Source organism: Palaemon carinicauda, chromosome 35, assembly GCF_036898095.1.
Source record: "Palaemon carinicauda isolate YSFRI2023 chromosome 35, ASM3689809v2, whole genome shotgun sequence".
In the NCBI taxonomy this organism is placed as follows: domain Eukaryota; kingdom Metazoa; phylum Arthropoda; class Malacostraca; order Decapoda; family Palaemonidae; genus Palaemon; species Palaemon carinicauda.
In genome coordinates, this window is record NC_090759.1 from 40,776,668 (window position 1) to 40,793,407 (window position 16,740).

At 44.5% G+C, this 16,740-nt stretch overlaps 1 protein-coding gene across 1 annotated transcript in view; it reads left to right on the forward strand.

Annotated features, from left to right (window-relative positions):
• Positions 1–16,740, forward strand: part of LOC137627246 (poly(A)-specific ribonuclease PARN-like) — a 506,907-nt gene that overhangs the window by 305,645 nt on the left and 184,522 nt on the right. Inside the window, exon 5 of the mRNA XM_068358327.1 lies at positions 13,323–13,417. Coding sequence (XP_068214428.1) covers positions 13,323–13,417 — 95 coding nt within the window. The remainder of the gene's footprint in view (positions 1–13,322; positions 13,418–16,740) is intronic.

Here is a 16,740-nt window from a genome sequence, read left to right on the forward strand (position 1 = left end):
TTATATTCCTCAAGGAAGTCTATACTGGCTTTCGAAATCCCGAAACGCTTTCTCACCGCTAGGGAGAGAAAATCATGAGCTGCAGGGTCCGGGTTTTCTGTAATGAAGCGCAGACAGTTGACTTCTGGACTCGCTGGGTCAGAACTGCATCTGGTAGTGGTACAAACTTCAGCTACAGTTCCAATGCCAGGAGGAACCACACGCTGTTCGGCCACTTGTGGGCCACTATTGCCGCTACCCTTTGAAGGATCTCAGTTTGTTGAGGACCCTCAACAGAAGGTTGTGAGGAGGGAATAGATAAATCTTGGACCATCTGTTCCAGTCGAGGGACATCGCGTCCACTGCTTCCGCTAAGGGGTCCTCGTACGGGGCACGTACAGGGGCAACTTCTTGTTGTCTTTCGTCGCAAAGAGGTCTATCTGCAGTTCTGGGACTGATTAAGAATGAAGGAGAATGATCCTGCGTCTAAGGACCATTCCGACTCTATCGGTGTGAACCTGGATAGAGCGTCCGCTGTCACATTGCGGACTCCTTGAAGGTGAACTGCCGACAGGTACCACTTCTTCTTTTCCGCCAATCGGAAGACGGCCAACATCACCTGGTTGAGAGGTGGTGACCTCGATCCTTGTCGATTCAAGTATCTCACAACTACCTCGCTGTCTATCACCACCTTATGTGGATCGAGTGACGCGGGGAGACTTTCTTTAAGGTAAGGAGCACTGCCCTAGCTTCTAGAAAGTTTTATGTGAAAGGTCTTGAATAGCCTGGACCAAGTCCCCTGGACTTTTTTCCGATGAGAGTGACCTCCCCATCCCTCCTTCGAGGCGTCTGAGTGAATCGTCACCGACGGGGGAGGTGGCTGAAGAAGAACCGACTTCTTTAGATGTCTGGCTTGGGACCAAGGCCTGAGAAGAGTACTTAGCCGAAGCGGCTGGTCTTCTCAGATCTCTTCACGCGTTTGATGCATAACTTCTCCAAACTCCGATTGCATCCTTTAGCTGTGCTCTTAGCACTGGGTCTGTCACCGAAGCAAACTGGAGAGAGCGCAGTACTCTCTCCTGCTCGTGTCTTGATATCCTTTCGGAATCTTGAAGTCTCTTGACAGAACCCGCTATCTCCTTCCTTTTCTTCGCCGGGGTGGAGAAACGGTGTGACAAAAGGTCCCAGTGGATTCTCAGCCACTGGAACTTTTGAGATGGAGAAAGTCGAGACTTTTTCTGTTGATCTTGAAGCCTAGGTACTCTAGGAACTGGATCACTTGACTGGAAGCTTGCAAGCATTCTGTCTCGGATGCTGCCCACACCAACCAGTCGTCCAGGTAGGCTACTACCTGAATTCCCTTTAGGCGTAATTGTTTGAGAGCTACGCTCGCAAGCTTCGTAAAAATCCTTGGGGCTATGTTTAGCCCGAATGGCATGGCTCCGAAGGCGTATAGTCTTCGTTGTAGCCTGAACCTAGGTAGGGGGAGAGTCGATGGCTAATTGGAATGTGCCAATAGGCGTCTAACAAGTCTATAGAGACGGAATATGCCCTCTTGGGCAGTAAGGTCCTTATGTGTTGCAGTGTTAGCATTTTGAATTTGCAATTCACTATGAACTTGTTGAGTGGCGACAAGTCCAGAATGACTCTGAGCTTTTCCGAGTCTTTCTTGGGAACACAAAACAGCCTCCCTTAGAAATTGATGGGCTTCACCCTTCGGATCACCTTTTTTCTCCAACAGTTCTTGAACGTACTCCTCCATAACGGGGGTGGAGTGTTGGAAAAACCGAAGGCACGGGGGTGGAGTGCTGTACCAGCTCCCGCCCAGTCCATTCTTGAGTAGGCTGTGGGCCCAGGGATCGAAGGTCCACCGATCCCGAAATTTCAGAAGTCTCCCTCCTACCGGTATCACCTCACTTGGACTGCCGTCCTGAGGTCTTGCCTTCCTGACCACGACCACCCCTGAATCCCCTTCCCCTTGAGGGGCGTCTAGACGAGCCTCTGGCTGCTCCTCTAGGCTTTGCTCGAAAGGAAGTAGACTGCCCTTCGAACGCTGGGGTGAATGCCGTGGACTGTGTCGACACGGCCTGGGGTACCCACTGAAAGGTGGTCGGGGTTTGGGCCACGATCTGGGGCACTGGGGGCAATGGCAATTGCAGTTGCTGTTGCTGTCTAAGAGGCTTGGCTGGCCGAGACGGTAGCCTAGTCCTCATAGTCTTCCTCTTTGGTTGAGGACCCTCATCCGGGGAAGACTTTCTTTTGATAGCCAGGCCCCACTTCTGGAGAAGGTTTCTATTCTCCTAGGCGGCCTTATCAACAACTTCTTTGACCAAGTTGGTAGGGAAAAGGTCTTTTCCCCAAATGTTGGAGGAGATTAGTTTCTTTGGCTCGTGCCTCACCGTAGCCGAGGTAAACACGAACTCCCTACCAGCTCTCCTTGCCTTGACGAAGCCATAAAGGTCCTTCGTCACTGTGGCCAGATGAGGCTTGGCCACTACCATGAACATTTCATGGACCTTGGGGTCACTTGCCATCGTCTCGAGAGTAGTCTGAAGAGACATTGAGGCAGACAGTCTTTCTTTTGTATCGAACTCACTTCGCAAAAGAAAGTCAGACAGCTTAGGGAGGTCCTTGCCGAACTGACGTCCGGCAATATCAGCCTCCAACTTTCCCACTGAGAATGTAAGATGGACGTCCTTCCAGTCTTTGTGGTCCATAGGCAGGGCCAGCGACAAGGGTTTACACTCCTCTAGGGAGGGGCAAGACTTGCTGGCCTCGATTGCTTTTAGTACAGCCAGAAACCCTTTCTGTAAAAAGGGGAAGGCTCTAGTAGGCGAGGACACAAAGGAAGGGAGCTTCCTATTCAATGCGGCTACCTTTGAGTTAGAGAAGCCCCTCTCTTTCATCGAGGATGAAAGTAGAGCTTGAGCCTTAGCATGGTCCATCACTATGACCTCCTTCGGCTCTGTCTCCTCCTTTGAAGCTGGTTCCTTCCTCAGCCGGACATAACAATCCGGATATGATGCCTTGCTGGGCCAGAATTCCACCCTCCAGGGGAACTGAGCCCAGCTTATCCGAGATGACGATCTTTCCAGTCGTCATCGGCATGTGCTCAGCATACCTCCTTGGGTTAGCATCTGAGCACAAGGGAAGGTCTTTCACATTGAGCTTTTTCTGGGGCCCATGTGATTCTGCAAGGCACTGCATTCGCAGTTCCATTGCAGCCGCCTTCTCCTGATTCTCCTTCTGCATTTGTTGGATCATTCCAACAATAGAAGAGAGGGCCTGTCCCAGCTCTACTGGGAGACCGGCCGATATAGAGGGGCTTGAACTTCATCCTGGGCTTCTGCAAGGAGGTCTTCCTCCTGACACCCGTCCACATCAGACATCCTGTCATCTAGCTGGATGTCTTGCATCGCGACCGCGACTTCAGCATCCACCTGGATCTGAACTTAGGGGATCTCCTCTTGAGGCTGGGGAATCACTGCATCAGCTGATGCCTTAGGGAAAGGATACGCCCTCATCTTCTCACTTGGAAGATAAGGGCCAGAAGTGTTCTTTTGGAAGCCCCTTACCCAGGAACGAAGCTTCTTCCTAGCTATTTAAATGTCTCAGTAATCAGGTTAGTGCATACAGTACATACCTGAGGGTCCCAATACCGGAGATCATCCTTGGAGACAGCGTATGCTGCGTGTCTCCTACAAAACTCATGTCCGAAGAGGTTCTTGCTGCTGACATTGCAGAAAGCACTTCCCCACTTCGGAGTGTCCTTCTGTAAAGAGAAGAAATTTCCATGAGTATCAAGTGAACTATGTATCACTGGATATGCATAGTATAGCATAACAATTCAGAAAGGAAAGACACACACTTGTGTTTCCCTCACAACCCATTGTTGCAGCCTTCCAGATAATAAAATCAAAATGGTTTATCTCTTCTAGAGTAACCAAAGCAAGGTTTCCAGAGGAAACAGGTGGAGCTCACACCTAAGCAATGATTTTAAAATCCTGGATAATAGACAGGGAAGAACTCAGCTTCCTATCTGAAGGGCAACAGCAAAGGGATGTGCAAGAAAAAACAATAGTGTTAGAAGACACAGTGCTGTACCAAAACCCTTACCATAGTTTTCTTCTTACTGTATATGTTATACTGAAGAATACTAGTACAGTATAGGGGGATGTGTGCCGGCCTGCCTTTGCCGGCCGGCACACACCACAACTAGCTTTAAAGTATACTACTTAACAGCTATAGGGCGGCAGCACTCTGGTTCAAATGCCTGTGCCGGTCGGCAGCAACTGCCGGCCGGTAACAGCCAGTGTTGGCCGGCAATGGCTGCCGGCCAGCAACTACACAAGGTAGTACCCAGCTGCCGGCCACACTCTTGGTGACCGGCAGACAAGGGCTGACATAAGCCGGCCGGCAAAGGTACAAGACCGATGCCAGCTGGCAGCAAAAGAACCAGAGGACTACACCTGCCCGGCTGCCGGCCTCATAGGCCGGCAGCCGGGACAAGTACAGCACTAGAAGAAAAAGAAAAATAGAATGGATGCCGGGATAAGAGTGTACACAACCTCCAAGCCCGGCAACCGAAAGAGTGCATATAAGGAAGGGGAGAAACTAATTCAGGCTTCCTTGACCAATGCCGTCCGGCTCTGCCGGCAGGCATGGATGAGGGACCAAGAGAGGTCCGGGCAGCACTCGAAAACATAAGACCCTTGCCGACCAGCAGCTCTGCCGGCCGGCAAGGGGCTGAGTCAATTCCACATCCTAACCTATACTAGGTCCAGATGTAGAACGACGTACAGTACAGTAATGGCTCGGCCATTACGAAGAAAGAGGGGGAAGGGACAAGAGGGTCCTGCCAACCTTGCTTTAGTGACAGATCACCCGCAGCCAAGAAACTTATCTTAGCCTAAGGGAGATCTAAGGGGAAAGGCCAGCAATACTTGCCAGCTTCCAGAGCACCAAAACAAGGAAGGCGTTGCTACTCCCAAGGGAAGAACTTATCCTCCCCCGAGAACAGCAACAAGGACTAGTCTGGTAGATCACAAAAGAAGGAATCATATCCACAGAAACCTTCGGTAGTGACCTAAGGGAGCTAAGCTCCCTTTGAATGTGTTAGGTCAGCGAGGGGGACTCAGCCCCAAGCCAGACAACACAGACTCAGACTAAAAACTCTGTTGTTCTGTCCCTCTTGAACCATAACTACAGGAACAGGAAGGTACAGTAACACCCTAGTATAGTTTTATCGAAAATAAATTCGGAAAAAACCACTTAGGGATAAGCCCAAGGCTTAAACAGAGGGAAAGGGATTGCATACCTTCTCCGAAGAAAAGAAAGCAACCGGGGAGTATGATAAAGTATACTAAGGCTCCATAAGCAACTAGCCTAGGCACCAAGAGAATCGATTACCTAATTCACCGAAACTCACTCGTATACTATCTTGGAAATATTCCACACAGTCTAAAATGTATAAAATATAGCCTAAAGCTTCAATAAAATTTTAATTACACTCGGAAAAACCATAATCATGCATGAAGTACTAGGACCAAACGACTAGGCTACATGGCCTAGCGTAGGCCAGAATGGCGAATACTTCGCCAAATAATACTAAGCACGAAAGGAAATCCTATGTAATGCTAAATAGCTAAAATTTATTAAAGCAAAACAACCAGGAATGTCGCTCTGACTAACTAATTTATACCTAGCGAGCGACAGCGTCCAAGACGCCTCTGGTAGGCTACGGCTCTTGTATCAAAGATTAATCCTATTAATCACTCAAAATTTTACCAAGAGCCTACATTTATACATAAAAGACACTATACTCAACTTATCAGAGGCCGACGAAGACGGAGAAGCCATGAAAAGTCGAATAAATCCAAGATTTGCGAGAAAAACAGGAAAAAACACCGAGTTGTTAAGCTACGCAAAAAGGAATACAGATGGCGCCAGGATTGGCGCCAGGCACGCATACGAATCGGGGGATAGGGAAGCCTTGGGAGCGGCTCCCCTTTTTCTTTCCCGAATTCGTATCTCGCCAATCACCTCCTACGAGACGAAATCTCTGTCCAGGATGTAGATTGCCATGTGACGTGTCTAGAATGCGTCCTCTGATATGTCGCGATATCCCTTTCACGAGGGATACTCGCTCCAGGAGTTAGAATTCTGGTACCTTAAGGGAATATCGCCGTAGTTGTAATATACCCTAGGAAGCTACCCTATAGGAACTTCCATCAGGACGACATGGCTTGAGCCCAAAAAAGTATATATATATACACACACACACACATATATATATATATATATATATATATATATATATATATATATATATATATATATATATATATATATATAAAGTAGGAAGATGTGATGTAGTTCTAAGGGAAAAGTATGGGAAATATGTCTGGGTAATAAGCAAAGCTCTACCTCCAGTTTGTTTCTTCATTAGGATCAGAGATAAATGTAAACAAAACATTGGTTGCCATTTTTTATCGTGCTTTTTAGCATGTTTAGGAAATGCATGATATAAAATCACCTTTAATATTTGTGCCTGTTTTAGTTTAGGGTACTGTAGTACATGCATTAAGTGTTCTGTACATTAAAGGGTAGTTTGTTAACAGTACTACGTACAAGGGAAGGTTTTAAAAGTCTGAATATACATGTTGAATAAATAGGTAAATATGGTGTCACTACTTCGCGGATTTTCACCTATCGCGGCCGCGTCTGGAACCTATCTACCGCGATAAACGAGGGTTCACTGTACGGCTGTCTGGCCTTCACGTTGCGGGCGAACCCGCCAACCCAGATCTTGAGGGTAGCTCGGGCTGTTTCCATTTCAAGCTGGGTGCTCTGAAAGAGAACAGACTATTAGTGAGTGATAAAAGTGCCAAAGAAAAAACTAAGAAGCCCAAGGACTTCGTAGGCACATATAAGGCATGCAGGAAGTCCATAGGACTGTGGCCTTACAGTACAAAACAATAAAAGAGGACATTAAAATGTGACTCCCCACAATTCTGTAATAGAGTAACTGCACTCACCGATTCAGATGTTAGAGTGGAAGCCAATTTGTAGCAGACAGGACAGTTGTCCGGATGCCAAACAGCTAGGTCATCCACTTGAAGAGAGCAGTGAGCGTGCGAACGACACACTTTATGGCCGCAGGGTTGGTGGAGAACAGCGACACATGCCGTCATCGCACAGCGGACAGTCTGTAAGATAAAAGATACATGAGTATCTTAAAGGAAAGCAATTAGGGGCCGAAGGTCCCAGTGCTTAAGGGAACCGTCCGCCATGGGGTATTGACATAACAACTTTCAGAAATCGAAAATCGTTTTATTGCTTCTATGTATGGGTAAACATGTCGTACATATTCCCCAGAAGTTTCAGCCAATTATTTTTACAAATAACGAAGATATAGAGGTTTTTAAATTATGAGGTCACCCTTACTGTGTCGTCTGCATGACTGAGTTTGACAAAATCGTCTTTGTGTGTTAATTTTGCATATCTATAGCGATTTTCATTTATATTTCAAGCTATCGTACGTCTGGCAGAAATGGAAGGCATTGGTAGAGTGTAGATAAACGAAATCTACTCTTACAATAACAGAAGCCAAAGTTGCCAAAGATGTATAGAAGTTATAATGTATGCGTTTGTTTACTTGAAGTTCGTATGTACATTGTGTTTCCACAACGCCTTCGGTATCATTATAGCAAGGCCAATGTTACCTAAGGTTGTAGAAAGAACAAATAGTCAATCATTTTTCCAAACAATGAAAATATAGCAGTCTTTAAATGATGACGTCATCCTTATGGCGTCGTCTGTATGACTGAGTTTGACAGGTGCGCAGTTCTCTCTCTCTCTCTCTCTCGAATTATTTACCACTGCCATTTATACAAATACTTTTATTCTCTCTCTCTCTCTCTCTCTCTCTCTCTCTCTCTCTCTCTCTCTCTCTCTCTCTCTCGAATTATTTAAAACTCCCATTTATACAAATACTATAATAACAATGTTCAACTCTCTCTCTCTCTCTCTCTCTCTCTCTCTCTCTCTCTCTCTCTCTCTCTCTCTCTCTCTCTCATGTTTCGAAATCTCGTACCTCTGGCAGAAATGAAAGGCATTGGTAGAGGGTAGGTGAATGAAAACTACCAGCTACGGAAACATCACAAAGTTTCCAAAGACATATAGAAATTATAATGCATGTGTTTATTTACTTGAAGTTTGTATGTTGATTGTGCTTTCACAACGTCTTCTGGAATTTTATAGCAATGCCAATGTTACATAAGGTGATAGAAAGAACACAAAGTAAGTGGAGAACAAGAAAACAGAAGCCAAAGATGCCAAAGATGTATAGAAGTTATAATGTATGCGTTTGTTTACTTGAAGTTCGTATGTACATTGTGTTTCCACAACGCCCTCGGGAACATTATAGCAAGGCCAATGTTACCTAAGGTTGTAGAAAGAACAAATAGTCAATCATTTTTCCAAACAATGAAAATATCGGTCTTTAAATGATGACGTCATCCTTATGGCGTCGTCTGCATGACTGAGTTTGACAGATGCGTAGTTCTCTCTCTCTCTCTCTCTCTCTCTCTCTCTCTCTCTCTCTCTCTCTCTCTCTCTCTCTCTCTCTCTCTCTCTCTCTCTCTCTCTCTCTCTCGAATTATATATATACCACTGCCATTTATACAAATACTTTTATTCTCTCTCTCTCTCTCTCTCTCTCTCTCTCTCTCTCTCTCTCTCTCTCTCTCTCTCTCTCTCTCTCTCTCTCTCTCTCTCTCAAATATTAAAAACTCCCATTTATACAAATACTATAATAACAATGTTCAACTCTCTCTCTCTCTCTCTCTCTCTCTCTCTCTCTCTCTCTCTCTCTCTCTCTCTCTCTCTCTCTCTCTCTCAATTTGAACTGTCATCTATATCAGCCAAAGGCTCTCTCTCTCTCTCTCTCTCTCTCTCTCTCTCTCTCTCTCTCTCTCTCTCTCTCTCTCTCTCTCTCTCTCTCTCTCTCTCTCTCTCTCTCTCTCTCTCTCTCTCATGTTTCAAAATCTCGTACCTCTGGCAGAAATGAAAGGCATTAGTAGAGGGTAGGTGAATGAAAACTACAAGCTACGAAAAAATCACAAAGTTCCAAAGACATATAGAAATTATAAGGCATGTGTTTATTTACTTGAAGTTCGTATGTTGATTGTGCTTTCACAACGTCCTCTGGAATTTTATAGCAATGCCAATGTTACATAAGGTGATAGAAAGAACAAAAAGTAAGTGGAGAACAAAAAAAAAGAACCAAGAAAGAGGGAAACATGGATAAGAGTACAAAGCTGAAACCTGCTAACTAAAACACTGGCAACAATTAGAGATCGTTGGCAACTCATAACATAGGAATAGTAAACTGAGGGTTCAAATACCTCCTTTAGGGTGCATTTATGTAGGAATGAACAATAAAAGTTATCATAATAATATTATCTTGATTTCTTTTAGAAAAGAAGCGAAAGCTTGCTGCAAATCTTTGGGAGCTCATAACTCAAAAACATACTTATTCCCACTTAGGTACATTTTTCTCACTTATTTGTTGTTCGATATTAGAGAAAAAGATATCGTTGAAAAGAAGAATAAAAATCCCACAATTCTGTCAGACAAAATTTTGATTTTCGTTTTACATTTTTTTTCACGATTATTTTCCGTCTAGACGAGGAAAAAAAATAAAAAGTCATTAAAAAAAAACGGAAAGGAAAATCAAAATTCTGTCTGACAGAATTGTTCGGTTGTTAGAGTAGTTTTTGTGGTATAAGTTTCAATACAATTGGTATTATAGTAGTGGGGAAAAATGTACCTAAATATTTTTTTTAAATCATGATTTTTGCTCATAAATCCAAAAGTTTTTGATCAAATGACTTGAAATTTTTATATGATGAAGGTATTATATATGTCTAAAACATATATAGAAATTGTGTAATTTGGATCATTAGAAAAAAAATGGCGGACATGGCGGACGGTCCCCTTAAATATTATAAAAGTTACTATCATGGTATTAAAGTTGAATATATATAGCTATAATTATCCTGAATGAAAGCAAAAGAAGGGCACGGGGCCCGAATGCTGTAACTCTATATATATATATATATATATATATATATATATATATATATATATATATATATATATATATATATATATATATATATATATATATATATATATATATATATACAACCCATGATAAAACTATTCATATAAGTGCCTAACATATGAATGAAGGCAAATAGGGGACCCTGGGGGGTCCGGGGGTTATAAGTCATATATCAAATAAATGATAAAAATTATTCATATGTAATGCCTTAATAATTGAATGAAGGCAAATTAGGGGACCCCCCAGGGGACCCCGGTGTTTAAAAAATCAAATAACAGCTTTACTTGATTTTAAAATTATTAAATTAAATTAAATTAATGAATTAAATTAAGTCAACCCGTAGTCGTGATCATATCATGGAAGGCAAGGTCGAGAACTAGGATCGTATATAATAGATAAACGTGACTAAAATATAAAGGGAATCCAAGTAATAATGAATAACGTTGGCTCCGGGGCTCAACTAAAAAACCCGACCGAATGGTAATGAATAAAAGCTACTCCCGGGGATCCCATAATGAAAGTCTTTAAACATATATATGTATATCTATATGAGGTCCGTGAGGTGCGTGACAGAGGGCGGGGGATCTTAAAAGGGTCCGTGACGTGCGGGACCAAGAGGGCGAAGCCCGTACACAACTTGATATTAAATAACATAACAAGGTACCACGGAACGAGTCGAAACTCCCCGCCGATCATCGGCCAAACGAGCGACGGAAAGAAACGACTACGACCGGGTAGAGTAGTGGGGAAACGTAATGTACATTAATGAATAATAATAGAATGCCTCACAGAACAATGGGAACCGCCCATGCAAAGCGGATGCCCCCGGGAGGAGTACATAGGCGCTTATAAGATATCGGCGGGAGGAGGCTAGGAGTAGGTTGGCTCCGAGACGATATCAGATATACCAACCTGCCAGACCCATGAGTGATATGATCACGTGGAAAGATTAAAACACTATAAAAAACATAACACATGGTAAATAAGAGAGGAAGGCATGCTGGATGATAATAATAATAATAAAATTAGCTATAAATCAATCGTAAAACAAACGAGGGCACGAACAAGAGACAGGAAAGAACAAGCCTGACGGCGCTAGGAGTAGGCAGGGCTACCAACAGAACACAGGGTCAGTGAAGTGCTAACAAAATGAAAACTAAATTGTAATAACTGACTCATGAAAGCCCCTCGAACTAATGCAATCATACGAATGACGTTAAAATAGTAAGCGAGTCCGTGGCGTGCGAACGTAAATAAGATAAGATATGATATGGGGAAAAAAACGCCGATGGCGATCAGGCATGCCAACCTCCAATATACGCACATGAATATGAAATAACTGTTATCATAAAACAGGACAATATAAAATTGATATGGTCTGTGAACCGTGGAGATCCATAAAGTTCACAACGAGAAACAATCAGTATGGAGGACTAATTGAAAATCGTTAGAACGAACGAGAGAGAGAGAGGAAGGAACCTGTCCCGAGGGAGACCCAGCAAGGTCGTGAATAAAAAACTAAATAATATAAACAAAAATGGACAAGGCCCCCTCCAAAATCTCAAAACTCATAGCTCTGGTACTTAACTTAGATGTAGTGACAGTGGAGTCGGACATCTTGAGGTAAATCCAGAGAAAAACCAGCGAAATTCACACACAACACAAAATATTGTTAACAAACTGCGTGCTATTTTAGGAGTGACGTCACTGGCGTGGGTTGGTTAGTAGTAGTACGAGGTTGAACGGCGCCTCACTGTTCGGGGATTTTGACAGGAGACATCTAAATGGTGCGAGGCCTCTGGTTGTGATTTATCGCGCCCCAGTATTATATCGACACCTTATACAGGTGAGCGAGCTGGGTTCAACCTGGCATTCCCGTGCAATTTTTTCTCTGGTAATATATAGCAGTTATATACCTTAGAAATGGTGCTATAGGAGCATTTCCCTGGGCGACACAGGTCGGAGCCCAGAAATCTCTTTATTAGATCTGGCAGGATTAAAAAGATGATTTCAAAGAGCAGAGAATCCTAATGATTCAGGTTCAGTACAAGCCTATGAAGTCAGAAGAGTAGGCTTGATGCTTGCTTTTAAGAAGTACTTGTCAGTGATGCAAGTATTAAAGGCCATAGTTTGGAAATATCAGACAAGCTCTACAGCTCACTATCTATGGAAGTATACCCACAGGTCTATAAACATATTTTCTCTGGGACCTGAGCTGCTCAACAGGTTGTGTAGCATACATGGCTCCTTACAGGATAAGAAGCATCTCATCTTGGATAACAGTCTAGGATAAGAGATGGGCTGTCTGACCCTTTTTCCTCCTTTCCTTCCCATCTCTTGGTGTGTAGCAGCCATCCCTTCATTTTCTGGATCAGATGTTGATGCAGGTAAGCTTTCACACCAAGCACTGTATTATAGTGGTATAGAAGTGTTTCTCCCACCCTCCTTTATGAGGGGGAAGATGGTTTGTATGTAGAACCCATTACTTACATCAATGTTACATTGACCAAATACCTTTACAGAAATATGAGGTTCATCCATGAGCATCAGTCTATATACAGAAACCTAGCTTAAACTTTGGGATCCTTATCTCAAGTTGAAGGTGGCAGGCCTGAGTCAACAACCTGCACCTCCTACGATCTGGTGTTTTACATTCTGGGATTTAAAACAAGCCCGTTTGGTTATAAGAGCTTCCTCCCACTTCTCGAGGAGTGTCCTATTAAAGGACTAGAGTTTGTATTTGTGTAGGAACAAATCACAAATTTTAAAAGAAATTTATATTTTTCCCAACTACTGTACAGTATACAAACCTAGGGTCCTTTAAGTCTCGCTCTCAGCCTCAACTACCCTGTAAGCCCTAGGTGAAAGTCAGATTGAGGGTTCAATGTGCTTGCGAGGGGACGGGGCTTCCCTTGCTGCCTGCAGTAACAACTGACACACCTTGTTAAAATTCTAACAGCTTAATTCCAGCTTCTCTGAAATCATGCTCCTATTAAATGACTTAGGTTTGTATATTTAGGAAAAATACAAATTACTTTTAGAATTTGTGATGTTTACATCTTTTAGTCTCATAGAAAATAATCTGACTTTCTTGGTTTTGCTTGATAACTAAGACTTTCAATTAGGAGAGGTTTTGTGTGTTGTAAAGTATTAAATTTTATGTGAAGAACCTTTTTGAAACACATATTTTAATTTTTCTTAAATTAACTTTCAGAGGGCATTTCATACATCTCTATGAAAGAAGAAGCAGAGTTGAGGCTAAAACTTCAGGAGACTCCTGTAGAAATCTCTAAACCAACTCCTGTTAAGGTTTGTGTTATTGTTTTTCTTTTTCATTGCTCAATATTTCCCTTACATTGGAAGTGTAAAAGTGGAATGATTAATTGCTTTGTTACCATTTGCGAAGCTGGCCACGCGGGGGACATGCCATTGCACTTTGCTCAAAATGGATAATTTTTTATTGTTCCTACACAAATGCAAACCCTCGTCCTTTAGTTGGAGTGTATTTTTAGTATACTGAGTAAGGATTCTGTTCTTAGCTGCCAGAAATTGCAAACACCCCCACCGCCACTAACTGGCTGTTTTCATTATTTTTTTCCTCAAGATTATGGTTAGCAATTTGTTGTATGCAAGGGAGTCTAACTCCTTCACTAGGAGGCAGTGGATCCGCCCTTAGTAGCTTTACGAGATTTGTCACATCGTACGAGCATATACAGTGATGCCTCACAACACAAAATTAATTGGTTCCGTTAGGGCTTCCATAAAGTAATTTTTTCGTGTAGCGAGTCACATTTTACATGTAAAAAGCCTAATTTGTTCCACACCCTAGAATAACACCACATTAAATGATAATAAAAGGGATATTCGCCACTAAACAGTACTAAATATATGAAAAGTACTGTATTTTGATCTTTTAGTAATAAATTAACATTAATATTCTAAAAAAGAAGTGTTTAATTAGAGCAAACAGTAAGAATAAAGTAACAAAAATGTGGAACCTTACCTTTGGAGTGAGGCGCTGTCTGAGAGTGAAGTGCGGGGTGGTAGAGGAGGATGAAAACGTTTACGTACATGTGGCAGAAAAAGTAAACACTTGACTTTACAAAACAGATTTATAAATGGCAGTAAACATTAACACTTAATTTTAAGAAACACATCTACAAATGGCAGGAAATGTTAACACTTTGCGATAAATTTAGCATAAAATTTCTTTGTTCCGACACAGATACAAACCTTCGCTATTTATTAGGGTATTACTTTCGGCAACGCTGAAAACCAGCCAAGACAATTTTAGTGAGGGATAATTACCCCATCCGCTAGTTAGCGGGAGGGGGTTGGGGTAGACTAGCTACCCCGCTCACTCACACCTGTCGGAAGAGTAACCACTTTTACTTTTGGCTTGGTAGAGTGTAGACGTGCCGTCTCTCTCTCGTTAACAAACTGCCTTGACTTTATTGCTTTTCCTTTTTCTTTTGTGTGTGTCGGTGTGTGTATGGTTTTTGTCCCGCTATGCGGACATGTCCTGGGATTGAGGGCCGCCGCTGCGGCACCTTCATGTCGTCCTTGGAGACAGACCCACATCCTTTATGCTTGGCTTGCCGGGGAACTCAGTGTTTGCGGGACAACAACTGTTCCGAGTGTAAGGAGTGGCCTACTTCTCAGTGGGAGATGTTTGCGCGTAAGAAAAAGTCTAAACGCGAATCTTCACTTTCGGGGTCTTTCTCGAAATTTAAGAAATCGCGGGCTTCTGCTTCTTCTACGCCAAAATCTCTGCCCGAAGCTAATCCTTGACCAGCCCCTTCCGGGGTACGGTCGAGCAGTAGCGCAGGGCTTGTGACTCCAGGTCAACCCTGGGGGATAGACGAGGATGACGGCTCCCCTAGTGAGTCGGCTCCTTCTCTTCCTCCAGGGAGCGTCTGTTCCTTGCCAGACCTTGGGTTTGGTTCCAACGCCAAGGAGTTAGCTAACCCACCAGGGGCGGTGGCAGGGCTCTCTCCAAGGCGAGCTTCCCCCTCGGGGGAACATATCTCTCGTTCGCGAGAGAAGGTTGCCTCTGTGCATCAGCAGTCTCCTTACGCTTTAGGTTCTCCTCCAGGGGCGGAAAGAGAACCTTGTTATAAGCGTAGTTCTTCTTCGGGCGAACTTTCCTCCCCTGCGGAGGATTTATCTGTCAACCTTATTCAGTCTCCCCCTCGGGCGGAGTCTGTTGTACGTTCCTCTCCGGAGGTTTGTAGAGTGGAGGGTGGGTAACCCCTCTCCACCATGGGCGTTCTCCTCCTCGGGCTGTGAGGAGATGTCTTTTTGAACCTGCTGGTTCTCCTCACGTTGACCCTTCGGAGTCTCGTGACGATCACCCTTCGGGCTAGCGTGATCGTGAGTCTTCGGACTCTAGTCATGTTGATCCTGCGGGTTCTCATGACAGCAGGAGTCCTTCGGGTCTCCGTCGCGCTGAACCTTCGGGCTCTCGCGACTTGAAACCTTTGGGTTTCTGTTAAGCTGAACCCTCGGGCTCTCGTAACGACAGTGACGTTGAATCTCTGGGTTCTCGTACCGTCAGTCACGCTAATCCTTCGGGATCTCGTGACAGAGGAATTTTGATTCCTTGTTACGCTGACCCTTCGGGGTCTCGTAACCTGAGTTACGCTGAACCCTTGGGCTCTCGTAACTCTAGTCGCGCTAACACTTCGGTGTTTCGTGACAGAGAAACTCCGGTTTCTCGTTGCGTTGCTCCTCCGAGTTCGCGCAACACAGTTCACGCTGAACTTTCGGGTTCTCGTGACCGGAGTCATTCTTATCATGACAGAGAGTTTTAAACTCTTGTGTTGATCGTTCGCGCTCACACAACACAAGCTATCGTGAACCTTCGGGTGAGCGTAGAAGTGAGTTCTCTCAACAACCTGAGAGCTCTCGCGCGCACGACCAAGTTGGCGCGCACGATTTACTTGGCGCGTACGGCCAAATTGGCGCACACGACTGAATCGGCGTGCACAACCGACTTGGCGTATAAACAAAATGGCGACCATGGCGCGCAGGTTCATCCTATGGTGCTCCATATGCACGAACAGCCTATTGCTCGCCATGCATGCGAACATCCTGTTGCGCACCATGCGCGCGAACATTCTGTTGCGCGCCATGTGCGCGAATAATACACTGCGCGCCATGCGCGCAAATAACGCCCTGCGCACCATGCGCGCGAGCAACGCACTGTGGGCCAGGTGCGCGAACAACCTCATGCGCTCCAGGGGCGCGAAGAAGCTGCGCGCAATTGGGAGAGGCGAGCGTGCGAGCCCCCTTCCGCCTACCAACAGTTCGGCACAAGAGCACACGACCATCTTGGCACTCACAATCAGTCTCTCGAGCCCCTTGGGCCTCAACAGAGACAACGGTCGCTTGTGCGACCGAGCCCAGATCCTATCCCTAAGGGTAGGCCTGTGCCTATCTTGCCTGTTGGGAAGCCTCCATCGGACAAGAGGGTTAAGGAACCTGCCCAGGTTCCTAAACCCAGGGAGCAGTCCTTTCCTAAGGACCTTCCCCCTAGTTCCACAGGAGCCCGTGACCCCCCGTGGCTTAGCAACTTATTTAATGTAATGCGCCAAGCTATGAAGGGAGTCGTTCCCCGCTCCCAGTCCTTA